Source organism: Panicum virgatum, chromosome 3K (assembly GCF_016808335.1).
Source record: "Panicum virgatum strain AP13 chromosome 3K, P.virgatum_v5, whole genome shotgun sequence".
Classification (NCBI taxonomy): domain Eukaryota; kingdom Viridiplantae; phylum Streptophyta; class Magnoliopsida; order Poales; family Poaceae; genus Panicum; species Panicum virgatum.
In genome coordinates, this window is record NC_053138.1 from 11627561 (window position 1) to 11645174 (window position 17614).

The 17614-nt window shown below is 43.6% G+C and overlaps 2 protein-coding genes across 7 annotated transcripts; both read left to right on the forward strand.

Annotated features, from left to right (window-relative positions):
• Nucleotides 1-499: 499 nt before the first annotated feature.
• On the forward strand, nt 500-8142 carry LOC120697584 (pre-mRNA splicing factor SR-like 1). Of its 5 annotated transcripts, XR_005684554.1 has the most exons (8): nt 500-951; nt 2326-2401; nt 2488-2614; nt 3697-4331; nt 5125-5846; nt 5941-6021; nt 6538-6609; nt 7095-8142. XR_005684554.1 is itself a non-coding variant. In XM_039980857.1 (7 exons), the coding sequence occupies exons 4-7, from the start codon at nt 5199-5201 to the stop codon at nt 7866-7868; spliced, it is 1215 nt and encodes a 404-aa protein (XP_039836791.1). In that variant the 5' UTR covers nt 529-951; nt 2326-2401; nt 2488-2614; nt 5125-5198. The 5 variants fall into 5 exon arrangements, 3 of the variants coding, with proteins under 3 accessions (XP_039836791.1, XP_039836790.1, XP_039836792.1); XM_039980857.1 differs by lacking the exon at nt 3697-4331 and having other exon boundaries at nt 529-951; nt 5125-5486; nt 7095-7868; XR_005684553.1 differs by lacking the exons at nt 500-951; nt 2326-2401; nt 2488-2614 and having other exon boundaries at nt 4113-4331; nt 5125-5486; nt 5786-5846.
• Nucleotides 8143-10820: 2678 nt separating this feature from the next.
• LOC120697582 (E3 ubiquitin-protein ligase At1g63170-like) lies at nt 10821-14537 on the forward strand. 2 transcript variants are annotated; one of them, XM_039980854.1, is made up of 7 exons: nt 10821-10964; nt 11269-11348; nt 11867-12009; nt 12416-13053; nt 13545-13670; nt 13746-14028; nt 14118-14518. In XM_039980854.1, the coding sequence occupies exons 3-7, from the start codon at nt 11962-11964 to the stop codon at nt 14319-14321; spliced, it is 1299 nt and encodes a 432-aa protein (XP_039836788.1). In that variant the 5' UTR covers nt 10821-10964; nt 11269-11348; nt 11867-11961; the 3' UTR covers nt 14322-14518. The 2 variants fall into 2 exon arrangements, with proteins under 2 accessions (XP_039836788.1, XP_039836789.1); XM_039980855.1 differs by lacking the exon at nt 11867-12009 and having other exon boundaries at nt 10876-10964; nt 14118-14537.
• The last annotated feature ends 3077 nt before the right edge of the window (nt 14538-17614 follow it).

Here is a 17614-nt window from a genome sequence, read left to right on the forward strand (position 1 = left end):
CAAAATCCATCTTCTAATGTAACTTGATACAGGGTAATAAAAAATCTATCCGCACCTATACGAGCGAGATCATCAATTTTGTGCTCTTTTACGCTATGATTATGTGAGATATTGATTGTTTGGATTCCGATTAATTTATCCGAATTCCTATTACATTTTCAATTGATTTGTTCGAGTTCTGTTTAGAATTGGAACAAAAAATCATAATATTGCTTATTTCTTTAAGAAATAGCGGAGAAGAAAACAGAATAGACTAGAAAATCTATATCTTCTATACTATAAGGATGAAAGAATTGAGAATCTTTCTCACCTAAATCAGTCCAGCCATCCCTGATCCCTCTCACAAATCCTTTTTGGAGGCCCAGAAGGGCTAATTGCTTTACAAGATTGGGCGGGAGGCAAAAACAACGTCAAAAAAAATTGTTTCAGCCTCGCGACGCCGCCTCCCCCGCGGCACCGCCGCCTCCCCCGACGTCGCGCCTCCTCCGCCGCACCCCGCGCCTCCCCCGTCGCGCCTCCCCCGCCACACCCCGCTGCAATTCCGCCGACCCCCGACGGATCCAGTGGTCGACCCAGACAACCGCGGCGAGTAGCCTCGGTGAAGGTGAAAGCGTGAAGAGCAGTGAGGGAGGAGGGGTGCGAAGCGCCAATCCCCTCCCTGCGCACGGCAGCGGACCAGGTGCGGACGAAGTGCATGGTGGAGGCGTCGTCGCAGGTGGCGTTGTGCCCGGAGACACCTAGGCAGAGCCTGCGGCCGGGGAAGACGGTGGCCGGCACGGCGGCGAGCGACGCCAACACGCGGTCGCCGGGTCTGCGGTGACACATTCCTCCCCACCGAGCACGCCAGCGACGCTGCCCTGCCCCTCCACGCCCCGCGATGACGACCCTGGCGCAGTGTAGGAGCTCTTCACCACGTCGACCACCAAGTGCTCGACAGATTGCCTTAGCCAGGTAATACAATTAGGCTTAATTGCATCCGCAAGCAAACATTTGTATATAGGAAGATCTTGCTCGTGTGTTGCCACGCGATCTGAAATTTTGAGCCGCAGCAAGACAGGAAGAGCTCTACCATACCCTAGCCTCTATTGGCTGGTGCGCAAACTTGACTAAAAATATATTATTTCTTAAATATGGGTTACATTATTGCATTTGGATGATCGGGAACAAATTTAGATTAGTTTAGACATTGATTATGCAAACCTGGACGTCTTCAGAACACCATGACTATATGCGATCTTATTTTAAGAGAGAATGCCACGTAAATGAAAGATTAACCTCCGTAATCATATTCAATTGAAAAAAAGCAAAATTAAAATTAACCAGGTGATTTTCTTCCCGTGCATTTTGTTTCCTGCTCTTGATCGGATCCCAGCAGCACCTGCGCCCTATTTTAGCAGTAGAGCTTTCCTGCTCTTGATCAGATCCCAGTTGCACCATGTGCATGGTGAGATCGAAGAAGGTTTTCAGCAATGCAGGCCTTAGTATTCAGTCAGTACAGCTACCGCCAGTAGTAGAGATTATTTGAATTGCAAGTCCAACGCGGTCAGTGATCAATTTCCTTTGCATTAGGCCAGTTATTATTTTGCTAGAAATTTACTATGGCAGATTTTATTAAATTCTAAAACACAGTTGGCTCTGTAGCTGTTAAACATATTTTTGAAGTTGGACTGTCTTGATGTATGTGAAGTTGGACAATCTTCCCCAGCAGCTTCAACATCGGCTCGATGGGGAGTTTAAGGCCCAAAGTTCAGTTGTAATTTTTCTGCATGAAGTTCAGTTGAAATTTTTGTTTGATTCAGAGCTATTATGGGTAGTGATTCAGTACTGGTTAGTGTTGGCAACTGCAGCCCATAGTACACACTAAGAATAGCACAGTTATGTCATTTGGTGTTTTCACCTAGAGAATAGACTTCATCATGAGGACGTTAGCAGTGTTTTTGTTGAAATTTGTTCTGTATAGCACAGGGCATTGAATTACTGTGGGCACATAGTGTGAACTGCATATTCATATGTTTCGATGACCACATATGCGTTGTAACTTAATGAACAACTGGTATTGAGCAGGCCTACAGATTGCGATGTGCACATGCTGTGATCTGTGGTTTCCTTACATTCATGGTCAATGGACAGTATATTAGAATTTACCCATGGTAACATAATTGAGAAACTGCCTATTGAGGCTTTCCAGTTTGCAACTTGAGAAGTCTTGGATTAATATTTAAATTAGGACTTCATGCAGTTCAATCAATCTTATTTGTGGAGAATAGAGATTGCAATGATTGTGTGCTTTTTATGCATTAAAGTGTACTTTTCAATTGGTTGTAGGCAATATGCTCAGAGGTCCCATGTCTGGAAGCTTCAGTATATTGCAGAGCTGGAGGGTAGAGTTCAGGCATTAAAGGTGTGCTTACTGCATGAATGGATTTCATTTCTCTTATAAAATTTGGTGTTTATGCCGCATAAAGAAATCAATGTTTGATTATGCAGTCAGAAGGGGTAGAAGTCTCTACTAAAATGGAGTTTCTTACCCAGCAGAATATTATGCTAGACCTGGAAAATAAAGCTTTGAAGCAAAGAATGGAGAGTCTAGCATAGGAGCAACTAATTAAACGCTGTAAGTATTCTCCCTTATAATTTATTTTCTCTTATCTTTGAATTGCTCTCCACCCAAATCATTTCAGTAAGTACAATATGTTTTGCTGAGATATTAATAATGTGACAAGATATGCATGCTAGCTTGTGACATGTCAAAAATTCTTCAGTTAATTGGACACTGGCTCCATTTTTTTTTCCTGGTTTATTCCCATGTTGCATCCTATGATGATTACGAGCACATGTAACATCAATTCTTGATAAGCATCTAAAAAGAGGCTTTTTTTTTGTAATGATGTCTTATCAACTGAAGCATCCAAAAGAAGAAGAAAAAATAGCAAAGGCATGCAGACATCTCTCCCAACTCCAAAGTGAGGCCGTAGCATTGAATACTTTCTCCAGTAAGACGTATGAGGTCTATGCATCTATGGTTGAACCCTCAGCCGAGCTGTTTTGAGAATATTTTGGTTTCTAACTTGTATTAAATTCAGTTGACATACCACTCTTTTTTTATTAATTCAAAGCCCCAAGGAACCTGTATCTAAAAGCTAGAAAACTGAACTACCTACCACCTAGCCAAGCTAAACTTGGCTAATCCAGTTTCCAGCCTTTACCAAGATGTACAAAGAATTTTATTTGGAGAAGCATGGTAGAACCAATAAAAGCTATTTTTTTTCTCTAACACGCAGAAGAGATGCATATCTTTGTATTAAGAAGAAAAAGGGACAAGAACCGTTACAACACAACCACACACCCAAGTAACAGCTAAAAGTTTTATGCAAGTATACATACAACTTCTGTGTGACCACTGAATAGCCCAATATACATGCTGAACTTAAGGTCATAGGTCACAGTGTATACTTAGGGGTGGTAAAGGGCTCAAGATTCTGAACTAGAAAATCTAAGGGCCGGACTCTAATCTTATACAATTTTGAGCTAAATAATTTAAAGGCATTGTTGGACTGTGAAGAGGCCACTAGGGCCATGGCCCATTACCACCCCTATGTATACTTTAAAGCCAAAATGAGTAATTGTTTCATATATCCATGCATATTACTTTCCGAAATGAGCAACTGTTTCATATATCTGATTATCCATGGGCAGACCCCTCCGGAAGGATGGCCAGGAGCAGACAGGCGGGCTCGCGCTGCCCGCCTCCTCGCCGTGCTCCCAGCCCTTTCGGTGGCGCGCCCGCTCGACTCGCCCATGGTCGTCGCGTGGAAGTTGCGGGGGTGTGCAGCGTCGCCGGGGGAGGAGCCAACAGCGCAGCTGGCGAGGCAGCGTGAGGGCGGATTATTAATTTTATTTTGTTGAATTTTGTGATTTACATATTCTTGATTTGTCTACTTAGACTCTTACACTATGAAGTATATATTATGTAGCTTTGTAGAATTAATGTAGAATTAGTTTTAAATATGTGACTGGAAACGTGCAAAATCTTTTTTTATAGTAAAACGTGCAAAATCACTAAATAAACAAGCACGTGCATAACCACTGGTATCTAAAATACCCCTCGCCGCCCCGCATCGAGCGCCCCCCCCCGAGGCCCCGAGCGAATCAAATCCTCTTCCTCCTTACCCTCTCTCCGCGGCCGCCGCGCCGAACGCGCACGCCTCCTCCGCCAAAGCCTAGCACGCCGCCGACCTCGACGGAATCCTTCTATCGCAGTCATCTCTCCGTCGCCCTCCTCCTCCTCGTAGCGCGAAGATCCATCCGGACCTGGAATCCTCGTTTTTCTGGTACGGAAACCCTAGCTCGCTTTTGTTCTATGATTTAGTTTCCTGCCGCAGGCGCTTGTTCAGAGCCGTGAGAAATCGAAACCAGAGCCCTCTCTCCGCGTCGGATGCTTCGGCCCTTGCGCCCACTCTGCTGCGGATTTTGTTTGCCGTGTAGATAATACTGGCAGCTAACTTAATCCGTCCCTGAATTGTGCGGTTTCAACTAACAACTGAAACAGCATGTCGCACGATTAGGACGCATCCGAGTCTGGGCGCCTCGTGGTATAATTGATTGTATGGGCACCTGTTGGATTTGTTCTGCTGCAATCGATAAAAGGTGCGGGAAGCGTCTGGTTTACCTGGTTCAGGGTTACACAACTATTTGCTGGACCAGTATTGTCAGGAGTGTTGAATATTTTTGGAAATTGTCTAGGCTACCCATTATCAAATGGGTTAAAGCAGCTTGTCCCTAGTACAATTCAATAGTTTGGATGTGTATATGAAATGAATATCATTTAGATTTTTTGTGAAAATAATGTTCTTTTAGCTGTGAGTTGGTGTCAATGCTGTTCTGTTCACAGATATTAACATAGAGGAAACCAATGCAAGTTTAGCTTGGCACTTTAGGGATAACGCGTTAAATCGGTAGCTTTCGCTCATCTAAGGTTTAGGCTGGGTATTATTTTTCACTAGATTGTTTCTCAGGAAATGATCTGTCTCGCTTTGTTGTTTTCGGCTTTTTAGCAGAAATTTTATCAGTTATCTCCTTAGTTTTGGCCATACCTTTCTCATCTCTTGACTTTGATGTGTGCAGGTCACATAAACTTTTGGATAGGAGGATAATACCATCTCGTTCTTTGTAGTTGGGATTGAATATTGTTCTAAAAAATGGAGATCCAGACTTCGGGGAAGCCCATTGATTTGCTGATGGAGAAGGTTCTTTGCATGAACATTCTGTCTTCTGAATACTTTAAGGAGCTCTACAGGCTAAAAACCTATCATGAAGTCATTGATGAGATCTACTCTTGTGTCGAACACGTTGAGCCTTGGATGACTGGCAATTGCAGGGGCCCCTCCACTGCATTCTGTCTTCTCTACAAGTTCTTCACCATGAAGCTTACTGTCAAACAGATGCACGGTTTGTTGAAGCATCCTGACTCCCCATACATTAGAGCTGTAAGTTTCTGTGACCTGCATATTCTTTTTTGTGAATTTCTTGCTTCATGGCGCCATATCTATTCATTAGGCTTGAGGTTAGTGCATGAATCCAGATGTTTATTGGGATATTGCAGAACTCAACTGAGCAATGTTTTTTTGTGATAAAAAGTAGGTTTCTATGATCTGAAGCAATAACTTTTGCATTCTTTGCAATTCACTGTAATACATAATTTTGTACTTACATTTTGGTTATAGACACTAACAGTCCAACGACTTATTTCTTTGGATGGACTTGTGCCTGAACTTTTTGGTCATAGGACACAGGGATGACAAAGTTTGCAAGCGGGTTCATAGTGTACCAGTCTGTGCTTTGGAGTTGTGAGCATTTTGTTTTTTTGTTTGTCTTCACTTAGCATGTTAAACAATCAGACAATTTATGGTGAATGACCGTGCGGTGTTGGTTTTTTTGCAGATCGGTTTCTTGTATCTTCGTTATGTTGCAGATCCAAAGACTCTGTGGACATGGTATGAGCCCTATTTGAGGGATGATGAGGTACACAGATCTTTTTGCTAACTTTGCTTGTTTATTTATTTGCGCCCCACACTTTTAAATAGCACCTACTTTTGCTAGTATAGTACTCTTGTCACTTTCTGGAACTTCCATTTGATACCCAAAGAGTGCTGATTTGTCATCTTTGATAAGAAAGGTGCTGCTATGGTTTCCGTGTGACCTGTACTAGAGTGGTATACTATAGAAGGCAGAGGCAGAAAATCCATGAAAAGACCAAAGAATGCTAGTTATATTTGATAGTTATTTACTTGTTTATGCCAGCAGTCTAGTTCAACATTACAACATTTCTTTACTTCCTCTCTTGGCTTGTGTGGCTGTTATTCTGTTTCATCTAGGCTACCCCATATTTGCTTGGACCAAAGGTGCCGTTCTTCATTGAATACTTGCTTGACATTTATGCTATGTGGAATTGTGGAGTCTCCATTTGTTTTCATGTGCTAAATGAGCTGTTAGCATTAATTAAGGGCTGAATAAGTTGTATATTTTTTCCTGGTACAGGAATTCTCCCCTGGATCTAATGGCCGTGTGACTACCATGGGTGTTTATGTCCGTGATCTTATACTTGGACAGGTCTTTTTCTTGACTCCCCTATCATTTCTGAATGGAATAAGCATATTGGTCTTTTGATCTATTGCTGTGTGTATACTTTCATGCGTATCTTGATATTCTTGCTTTCTGCTGAATCTAGCATTGATTCTCATATGATAATAAATTTTTAAGCTATGTATTTGATTCCTTGTCCATGTCAATGTGTGAACATTTTTTAAATCCCTACATTTGTTTCATGTATCATCAGAAACTATGCCAATTAGCGGGACTGCTTTTTTTGTAAGTCTATTCATGGTTCCATAACATATTTGGACTTTGTGTTCCATTTCCCTTGTCTATGCATAGAGGAAAATCCATTTTTTATTCTTTTTTGCTGTTTTCAGTTAAGTGAAATTGTTTCATATCTGACATTTACTGTTGACAAATGATCGCCATTTTAAGCCACTCCAGCTTCTATTAGACTTATACTGATAAGCATGCTGCTTTGTTTTCCTTTCATGGTGCAGTATTATTTTGATAGTCTCCTTCCAAGAATTCCTCTTCCAGTAACTCGTCAGGTAACAGCCAATCTTGAGAAGATGAAATTACCCACCAAGCTTTCTGGAGCTACTGGAGACTCCAGTCGTCAGGGATCAGAAGATAATGCACGTCGCCCTCCTTCTGTGAAAGCCTCTCTGTCAGTTTCCTTTGGACAGCGTGCTCCACACCGGGCTTCCACCAGAGACTCATCCCCTGTTCGGCGAACCATCACCCATGATGATACTCGAAGATCGTACTCACCATCTCGTCGCAGTGGTAGTCGTGAGGGTCCTGACGGTGATCGTTCTGACCGAGAACTTGACCGTTCTAGCCGTGACCGGGACCGTTCGAGCCGGGATCAGGAGCGCTTAAGCCGGGACCGTGATCGTGACAGGGATGTCAGAGATTATCATCGACGTGGGCGTGACAGCAGGGACCGTGACTACTACAGGTCCAGGCATTCAGATGAAAGACGAGATGACAGAAGGGATCGTGAAAGTAGCAGGCATAGGCGCTCTAGCTCTCGTCATAGGAGCAGAAGCCGGAGCCGAAGCAGGAGCCAGAGCCGGAACGAACAGCGATCCAGCCCATTTGGGGATGGAAATAAAGAGAAGGCAACCACGGTCTCAAGCAACCTAGCAAAGCTGAAGGATCTCTATGGTGATGTTACTGAGAAGAAGGAAGATGGCGATTCTGAAAAGCTTCGCCGTGATTCATGCGCTGAGGAGGTCATCAGGTTAGGAGGCCCTAGATGGAGGTAAATTCAGACCTGTAATACTGTGGTCTCTACCTGTCAATGTGCTGCGTTGGTTGAGTCTCGAAAAGCTCTACTTGTTCTTAGACCTGCTATTGCTGAGTTTTATTTTGAATCTCGACTTGTAATCACCGAGAGTAGTCATTAACGGATTTTTCATATGCTGCTCCCATGCATCTGAAGATATTGGAACATACTGTATAAACACATGGTATCCCGTGCTTTGTGCTTGCCTGATGCTAATGGAAAACGAAGGTAAAATGTTTCATTCAACTTTCAAATACTGCAAGTTTAGTACCTCGTCTTTGCTCTGTAGACCTCCCATTTTCCTTTTACAAATATCATGAAGTCAGTTTTGGATCTACATCAATGTTTGTACTAAGAATGTACCATGCATTTGGGAGTGACTCCAGTACTCGTAAGAACAGTATCTTCGTGCTTATACCATACATCAAAGTTTGTCCGACAACCGTCATTGCAAGTTGGTATTAAAGCACTCACGCGTAAGAACAGTATCGGTTGAAAAATTAGGCAACTGTCCCATTAAATTTCGAAATAAATTAATTATGAACTTGACTAGAACTAGCATGAAAAACTCTATTATACTAGTAGCAAGATGCAGTAGAATCATGATATGAGAAAACATGATTAAACACTGAACTAAATAGCAGCGTACATACTAAGCGTTTGCCTTTGGGAAGACGAACGACGCTGACGGGATGACGGCGGTTGTGCGAATGGAGTGCAGCAGACGACGTTGCAGGCGACGATACGCCGCAGCACTGGACTTGGACGGAGGATGAGCCGTGGCGAAGGTTGTTGAGCAGTCACGCCGAGCGCTTCCCAAAAACGTCGTTGAGCAGTCGCGCCGAGCGCTTCCCAAAAACCTTATTCGCCCTTTCCCGGTGCAGGATCCCAAAAGCGAAAGGTTCCGGAGGCCTGCTCTCCCGTTCGCCGGTGCACGCCGGTGCTCGGGATGGAGAAGACTACGGTGACGGCGCAGTAAAGAGAGGAGGCAAAACCCTAACTCAGATTAGATTTTTGGTGCCGGCGAGAGCCCACGACCTGGCGTCGTAATCGGATCCGAAATCGGATTAGGAAACCTATCTTGCAAACGTACTAGTCAAGTAACCAAAAAAATAAAACAACAAAAGAAAGGGCATTCACACGAATGTCGCATGCCCACATCTTTCGCCCCGGCAAGGCGAGCGAGTAAGCACGCGCATGTGAAGCTTCCTTTCTCTCACACACAGCTTGGAGAGGCAAGGATGGCCTCACTATTAAAGTTAGTCATTCTCAACTTCCACAAGAAAGATGGGACTAAAAGTTTACACTACTCCTACACTTTCTCATGCTCACATGAGTCTTTAAAATTTATTTAGAATAACTGAAATAATTAATGGGCCAAATCTAAATTCCATCAGTATCTTCATGCATCATCTTAAAATAACGTGTGACTGAACAAGTACTGACTTTTGGGTGATGCATTGCCCGCAGTTCCAATTCTGCGGACGCTTGCCCCGAGCGCTGCTAGCGAGCGATAGATGGACGAGCGATCCACGGGCCGCACTTCGCACCCACCTTGCACCACGGCAGAACACGTGCTTGATTTTTTTTTTGTTATTTTCACTTATTTATTCAATTAGTTTTTTAACATTTATTTGTATTCATGTGGATCCGTTATGTGCATAATCTATATACATAAGTTGTCTAATAAAATTTTTATCCAAGTCATAACAAAAGTTATATGTATACTTTATATCCGTCATAAAAATTGTGCTACAAAATTATTATGAAACAAGTTAGGAGGAAATAGTTATAAATATAAACCGAATGTTGTTTAGATGTTATATGTATAAGTTACGTGTATAAATTGTATGTATTAAAAGTTATGCTAAAATTATAGTCTGTAACAAAATGTTACTAACGAGTTATATATACAAAGTTATATACATAAATTATCATATGCCAAAATAGAAAGTTGTGAAAATAAAAAACTTTCCAAATGTGGAAACCTTGCTATTGTCGGAGATCGTCTGCTGTTGCCGCTGCTGGCGAGCGCCCGCTAATTAGCAGGCCCCTGCATTGCCGCATGATGAAATAAACAACGCAACGGAACTGGGTATAAGATTAATTGACGACAGGGCATTTCTTTTTTATAAAGACAGTAGAGAGCAATACGTTTCGGCCTCTACGTCTAAGATGGACACACGGTCGAGAAAAAGTTGGGACTCCAATCGGCAATACCACATGTCCACAAGTCATCCCCTGCCAAAGTAGTTGACGGGTCAGTCTCGTTATTATCTTTTAGTAAGGTAAAGTTGATGCAAGTAATATTTGGTTAGTGGGAGCAGAACCTAGAAAATGAGTCAATGAGATAGTGGAGCTGTAAGTAGATATCGACAACATATCGCATCTGTCTCAATGAGCTGTGGGGTTTTTCTTCTTTTTGTATTGTATCCCATCCATCTTTAAACATATGACATTTAAGGATTATTTTTTTTAAAACTAATTTGCTTGTTCTGAATATCATTATTTAAGAACAGCGATAATTTAGAAGAATCATTATTCTGTCGTGTACAAATTAGACCATCCATCTACTGGAGTCCAAAAAGAAAAGGAAAATATTAAACGAAATGTCCCTCCTAAGCATACATTATTCTGTCGTATACTAGCACAACGCTGATAGTTTCAAAAAAAATTACTAGTACAACGCTGATGAAATCAAATCACCGAAACTTTTTCAAAAGAAAAAAAATCAAATAACTGATCTAACTAATCCACTCCCCTGCGTCGCCGCAGGGCAGCAAGCCGCCGTTCCCAGCCACGGCGAACCCGCCACGTGAACCCGCCACGGCGAAACCGCATCAGCTTAATCGCCGATGCCTTCCTTCTCACTGTCCTCCGTCCGATCCAGGACACGTGTCCCACGGACGACCAGGGTGGACGCAGCCCACATGCTTTTCCTTCTTCCGGAACCAAAAAAGATTCCCATTCATCCAAAAAAATTGAATAAATCAAACGACTAAAAAGTAAACGTTGCCACTCGAGACTGGGAGGGGAGGAAAGAATTCGGCTCCAAGTCTTCGAGCTCACAGATTTGGTAAAATTTCCCCCCACCGCAAGTGCGATGCTTCCGTGTTTCTATCATCCTTTTCTTTTATATTAGCGCGCTGCCTTGATCCGAGGGTTTGGCACCTGTCCCTTCCCTTCCTTCCTCCCCGGCGCAATCTTTGCTTCCGCGAGCTCGCCCGGCGATTTTTCTTTGCGGTTTTCTATTGCAAATCTTGGGCGCGTCCTAAGCATTGATTCGGCTTTAAGCGGCCGAGGTTATTGTTTGGTGTGGTTCTGGTCTTGTTGTTGGCGCCGTTGCTTCTTGGTTGTTCATGGGTTCGTGAATCTTTCAGGCGGTCGGAGTAGAGGTGCCCGTGGTTGACCTGTTGGTGAGGTGATTGTTGGGTTGGAAACTTCTTTCTCCTCTTCCGAGGTATGTGGTATTTCCTTTCTTGCTTGCTTAGCTTGGACTGTCCCTTTGGATTTATCTTTTTTCTTGCTGGTGGATTTAGTATTTACCTAGTCTCTTGCGATTTGTGGAACTAATAAGTAGTGGGCAAAATGTGGCGGCAAGTTAACAATCATTTGGTGGACATAATTACCATGCTACTCTTTTGATTGACCCCGTGGTAGGCTTGATTGTTGTTGCTACTGTGTGTCACCATATAAGAAGATTTTAAGTGCTGAATTTGTTACATTAGAACTTGCTTGGGTTGTAAAGTTTTTGTTTTTATTTTGTTTTGTTCTCTTCTTTGAAGAGAACTTAAGGTTATAAGTTCAACTGTTTGCTCAGTTTCAGTGGGATTTGTCAATATGGGGCTCCAAACTCAGGTCCTCCAGATTTTCTCATGAAATTAAAATTGTAGCGAAATTGTATGTTCACATGTTTGTAACTTGTGATCCCTTAAATTATTGTCCTAGTATTGTATTTTATGACTATGGCATGTGTAGGAATCGATGAGAAGCCTTCCCGCACACATTTCCATTTCCGCACAACTCAAGCTATTAGGAGTTCAGGAGGAATTACAAACTCATGCCCTCAGCTGATGGGACATAACATAAGAACCTCAGAACATCTCTATAAGCTGGATTTGGTACTTCTTCAATCCTGTCTCGCAGTGAACCATATTTCGCATCAAATGAACAAAATATACCCTTCTTTCTCCTAATGGTTGTCATTTGGTAATTGTATACAGCATTTGCAAATGCTGATCCAAAAATAGTTTCTAATGGAGTTCCAAATCGTATGTCGTAGTCATTTGTGTCGACCTTTATGCCTATTACAGATCCATATTATTATTGCTTGTGTTGCTCCTTCAAGACTTTCCTACTTAAAGAGAGAGAGCTAAACAGCTTATTAATTTCAGGTGTTCCTTTTCTTTTAGGTGTATTGGAGGTAACTTGCTACTGTAGTTGGGACAGAGCAAAGCACATTATCTTGTAAAATGTGCATTTCGCTACTTTTATCTTAAATTAAATCAGCTCTGTTTCTCGTAACAGGAACCGGTAATTTCACATGCAATCTCTTGGTTGATGGATGCTCTTCCTGTTGTATCAGAAAGAGAGAGTCAAACAGATAGTCACCCTTTACTCATGGAGCATGTGATTGGTATCCCAAGGGATGATGTGCCTTCTTCTTCTACACCTCGTCGAGACAATCATGATGGCATGGATCAACTGCCTCGTGACTCAGAAAGTTCTTCGGGAACAACTGCTGCATCTAACTCTCCAAATGCTCCTCTAGCAAGAAGAGATGGTAATCGTGGTCCTCATCGGCAAAGTCCTCTGAATTCTGGCTTCTGGATCTCAGTTGAACTAGTTGTAAATCTTAGCCAGATTATAGCTGCTACTTGTGTGCTGTCTGTATCAAGGAATGAACATCCTCATGCTCCATTGTTTGAGTGGGTCATTGGTTATACAATAGGTGGTGTTGCAACTCTTCCTCATCTTTACTGGCGCTATCTCCACCGTAACCACCTGGCCACTGTGCAAGAATCAGCTAATCAGAACTACATTCCAAACAACATCCCTGAAAGTAACTCTTTTGAGGAATTTTCTGCCCCTCGAGTGTCTGAAGCTGGTGTTGTAACTGGCACAAATGGAGTTTCAAGAAACAATGTGGTTACTGTAAATCCAAGGTACCATATTCTACACTTCGGTTACATTATTGCTTTTGTTTATATATTGTTCTTCCTTCATCATTCACTTCCGCTGTCTATATCTGTGAAATGTGGTCATAATACTTTACATATGAGTGATTAGGGATCGGTCGATATTATGCAGTGAGTCCTGGGTGGTATTGCAAAGAGAATTAATTTGGCAACGTGCATTCGTAATTAAGATATCTTGTGTCGTTATTTTCTTTCCTTCAAGTAACAATTGATATAATACGGGTCTGACTAATCTTATCAAATCTGACCTCTTAGATAAAAAAAAGGAGTGGAAATTTCTTGGCACTTGGCACGGTAAAAGAACTTAATAATGCAGTAATATGTCTGACGTTTTATAGTCCCACTGTTTTGGTATCCATTGCAGTATACCTATGTACGGTCAGGTTATCAGAATCATAAATGCTTTGTTGGTTAGCTTCTCTGAGTCCATTCTCTGAATTTCATTCTTCTTCTTGTAGGGCCCAGGCTTTTGCTGATCACTTCAAAATGGCTCTGGACTGTTTCTTCGCTGTATGGTTTGTTGTGGGAAATGTGTGGGTGTTTGGTAGACGTTCTTCTGCCCATGATGCGCCAAACTTGTACAGGTGCGCTCCTAGCCTGCCATGATGCAGTATCTTTGCAACTTATTTAGATGTTTCATGGTGTACTCATGTTTCCAGGTTGTGTATAGCCTTCCTCACATTCAGCTGCATCGGCTATGCTATGCCCTTCATTCTCTGCGCACTGATATGTTGCTGCCTCCCCTGCATAATTTCTGTAATGGGCTTCCGAGAAGATTTGAACCAAAATAGAGGTGCTAGTTCAGATGCTATCAATGCCTTAGGCACGTACAAGTTTAAATTGAAGAAGCCTCGTAATGGAGATGGAAATGGAAATGAAGGTGGCAGTGGGGTCTTGGCTGCTGGAACAGACAAGGAACGGGTTGTTTCTGCTGAAGATGCTGTGAGATGTTCTTCTGTACTAATGTGAACTTCACAGCTATTTCTCTCCTCGTGCATAATGCAAAACTAAATTGACTCTTTTGGTTGCAGGTTTGCTGTATCTGCTTGGCAAGGTATGTGGACAATGACGAACTCCGGTTGCTCCCATGTGGGCACTTCTTCCACAAGGATTGTGTTGATAAGTGGCTCAAGATAAATGCACTGTGCCCCCTCTGCAAAGCTGAGCTTGACGTTGTCTCGACAACTGCTCCAGCCATTGGCTTTGGGCGCCGCCACAGCGACAACAGGGTATGAAACGACATTGAATCGCAACAATAGCTATGGCGGCTTGTCCCATGAGGAGGCAACATGCCTTTGATGCGGCTTTCCATAAGAGCAATTTGTAAATTATATATAGTGTAGATTGTACAGTCGATCGATGAGCCCTTATGTGATCCAACAAGTTATTTTCCGACTGACTAATATCTCCTGTCGCCCATGTGTTCCTTCTAGCTCCGTTCCCTACCTCCAGAGTTACCATTGTGCAACATGTTCTGAATGCTGATATGATCCTATTGATGATGAAATGCTGGTAGCACGGCTTGGGAAACGGGACAGCTGTTGCCCGAATGCTGTCGTTCCTGCTGGCATTCGCCTCTCAGATTCTGGAACTTGTATATGTCACGGGCCTTTTATTTCGTCTCAGTGGAATGCGTTGCCGCAGGAATGCTGAGCGTTTGCTTCCTGAAACAGTCCAGAGTTACCTCTTTGTATGTCTGAAATTGTCATTCTGCTGTTGCTGCACAAGAATTTAGCTACAGGTCTCCGATGGAGTGTTGGTCAGTTTGACGACGGCTGCTGAATACGATCTCAAGAAACAGGTAGTCGGAGGCTAATTTGACCAAAGCTGTAAAAGCTGTACATAAACGTGCAAGGACTTCATCTTATAATCAACTGGAACAGTTAGCCCCACCTCAATCGATCGAATAATTGCAAGCACAGTACAGATTCTCGATAATGGTGTGTGTAAGTGTATCAGGACTCAGGAGGATGGAAGACAACCATTAGGAACCTGCATCGTAGGTTCAGAAAATCTTGTCAGATACTAACATAGGACCATGAGTGCGTAGCTGGTTCTGAATCATTGGAGGACAGTTATTTGATCAGGTGAGGTGTCGCAGAGGGCCAAAGCAACGGTCTGTGAGCAGATCGAAGATATGCAGTGGAATCTGCAGGCAGGAACAGGGCATGTGTGTGCATCAACTGGCTGAGCACGATGAGTTGCCATGGCAGGATGCTACCAAGTCTCTGGGTGACAAGGCACCTATCATTTCACATCGATAGCAAGTTCGCAGCACCTAACGAGATGAACAGTGCGACGGATACGTTGTATGAATTGAAGTACTTGACTCTCTTTTTTTCCTTTTTCCATCTGGAATAAAAGTGTCAAAATCATATATAACCATCTTCTTCTAAAAGGGAAAAAAAGATTAAAGACTAGTGCATTATCTGTGTTGTGAGCAGCAGTTGGTTTAAACAAGGTGCTTACTCTCCTAACACTGATTCTTTTTTTTTAAAGCAAGGTTCATACCTTTGTAATGTTTATGATTCATCACAAAGTACAATTACATGATCACGTAACTAACTGGGCTATAAATATATATTTGCTTTTTTTTTGTCTCTCCACCGCCAAAGAAGAATAAACTGATGGATGGAGAGCTCCAATCATTGCTCTTGCTCGCTCGCTGCCATATACCAAAACGGCAGAAGACGACAGACACTACAGCTCATGACAGGCATTATGTTCTTCTCTCGGGCTGCATCCCTTCTGTCCAACTCCTAATCAATAACCTCCAAGTGCAATCCAGCAGATTGGAGCAACAAAAAAAAAGAGAGGGAAAAACAAATTAACAATCATGGCGTGAGGTAAACTTAGTATCTCAAGAGACGAACATTGTGCCTGCCTGCTATATAAACACGTACTAGTACTATAACTCCATTACACTGTTTTCTTGACAAGGATGAAACTTGAGAATTGATAGCATCTTTCCATCTTTATTAACTGAATTTTGTTCTTCTCCAGGCACAATTTTGCAAATCTAGACTGAGCAGTGTCATCACTCATCATCGGTTCACTGGCAGTCTCGCACTAGTATTGAGCAGTGCAGATCGGCAGGTCCGTCGTGACCGAGAAGTGCCCGTTGGAAGGCGTCAGGATTTGCTTGCTGCAGTGCCGGCACGAGCAGAGCGTTCTGGACGCGGCCAGCTCAGCTCACGCATTGCATGCACTGATGTCATGAACATTGCACGATGCCCACGATTTGAACTCTTGTTGACACATTGGTCCCGGTGGCTGGGCCCACGTGTCATTAGCAGATTGTGCGGTATTTTTTTTTGGATTTTTTTTTCTCTCATTGTGCTATCTACTGCTCTTTTGATCGAGCAATCACCGAGCGATCGCCATCAGAGACGAGTACGGTGGGTTTTGAGGGAGGAAGGGACACACGGGCGGGGCGGGGAAAACGTGGGGCGCCCGCTGGCTCGTTCGCACGTGTGGTCCCTGCCTCTGGTCAGAGCTAGCCGCGGAGGTAGATGCGGCCGGCCGGCGGTCGCCGCCGGTGGAGAGGAATTGAAGCACGCAGAACGTGGTGTGCCGGGCGGCGAGAAGAGATTGGGGGGGGAGCCCCCCGCACGTTTCGACCTCGTGTCGTGTGGGGCGCGCGGGCGGGCGGATAAGACCGGCGACGTGTGGCATCTGCCATGCACGGACGGCGATCGGGCACGGACGGTGCCGGATCCTGCTCGAGCCCGCACTTTGCACTGCCGCTGTCAGAGCGCGGCCCCCACACGTTTGACCGGCCCCCTCCAGTCCTCATCTCTCTCGCTCTCTTGCATTGCATGCAGGAGAATCTACAAATTTAGCCCCAGCTTCTTTCTAATTTCCACGTCGGCACTTTGCTGTCATGTGCCATCCAAGTTCGTGCGGGTGCTTCATGCTTGCGTGTGCTCTTTCGCGTTGCCTGTTGCTATCCAAGTACGCCGCCCGCACCTTTGAATATCGAGTGCCTTTGTGTTGCCTTATTCGAATAGCATACGATTTCTTGTCTTAATCATGCCCAGATTAGTGGCATGATGTAAGCCAGTACAGTATATATTTCTATTTTAAATAAATAATGTAGCAGTCGGCCTGCAGGCATCAGATCCTAGTCAGGAGCCCGCCTTTTTGCTAACCGATCCATGGGCTACCTGACTACCTGAGTGAGCTGAACGTCGTCACCATTAGCGCCCTAATCGTCCCGCTGGCACAGGATCAGTGCGGCGAGCGGACGAATGTCTCCTAATCATTGCGCTAATCTAATCACGCCACAAATTCCGAATGACCCTGAAACGCTAGGTCTAACGTCATGGATCACATAATTAATTAATATAGAGCCATGAACATTTGGAGGAGACAAAGGTCTCGCTCAAAAAAAAACAAATGAAACGAAATGGTTAAATAAAAAGGGCGGAAAGGGACATGATCCGCCCCAATCTCAACCCAAGGGATGCTCTGGAAGAAAATTCCCTGAATGATGATTTTGGTCGATGGAGGACAGAATCGTCACTCC

Bases quoted from the DNA above. Each gene is read 5' to 3' on its own strand.
- LOC120697582 (XM_039980854.1), top strand. From the start codon at position 11,962: ATGGGACATAACATAAGAACCTCAGAACATCTCTATAAGCTGGATTTG. The intron at 13,054-13,544 runs GTACCATATTCT...TTCTTCTTGTAG, and splicing joins GTGGTTACTGTAAATCCAAG to GGCCCAGGCTTTTGCTGATC. The intron at 13,671-13,745 runs GTGCGCTCCTAG...TCATGTTTCCAG, and splicing joins GATGCGCCAAACTTGTACAG to GTTGTGTATAGCCTTCCTCA.
- LOC120697584 (XM_039980857.1), top strand. From the start codon at position 5,199: ATGGAGATCCAGACTTCGGGGAAGCCCATTGATTTGCTGATGGAGAAG. The intron at 5,487-5,940 runs GTAAGTTTCTGT...GTTTTTTTGCAG, and splicing joins ACTCCCCATACATTAGAGCT to ATCGGTTTCTTGTATCTTCG. The intron at 6,610-7,094 runs GTCTTTTTCTTG...TTCATGGTGCAG, and splicing joins GTGATCTTATACTTGGACAG to TATTATTTTGATAGTCTCCT.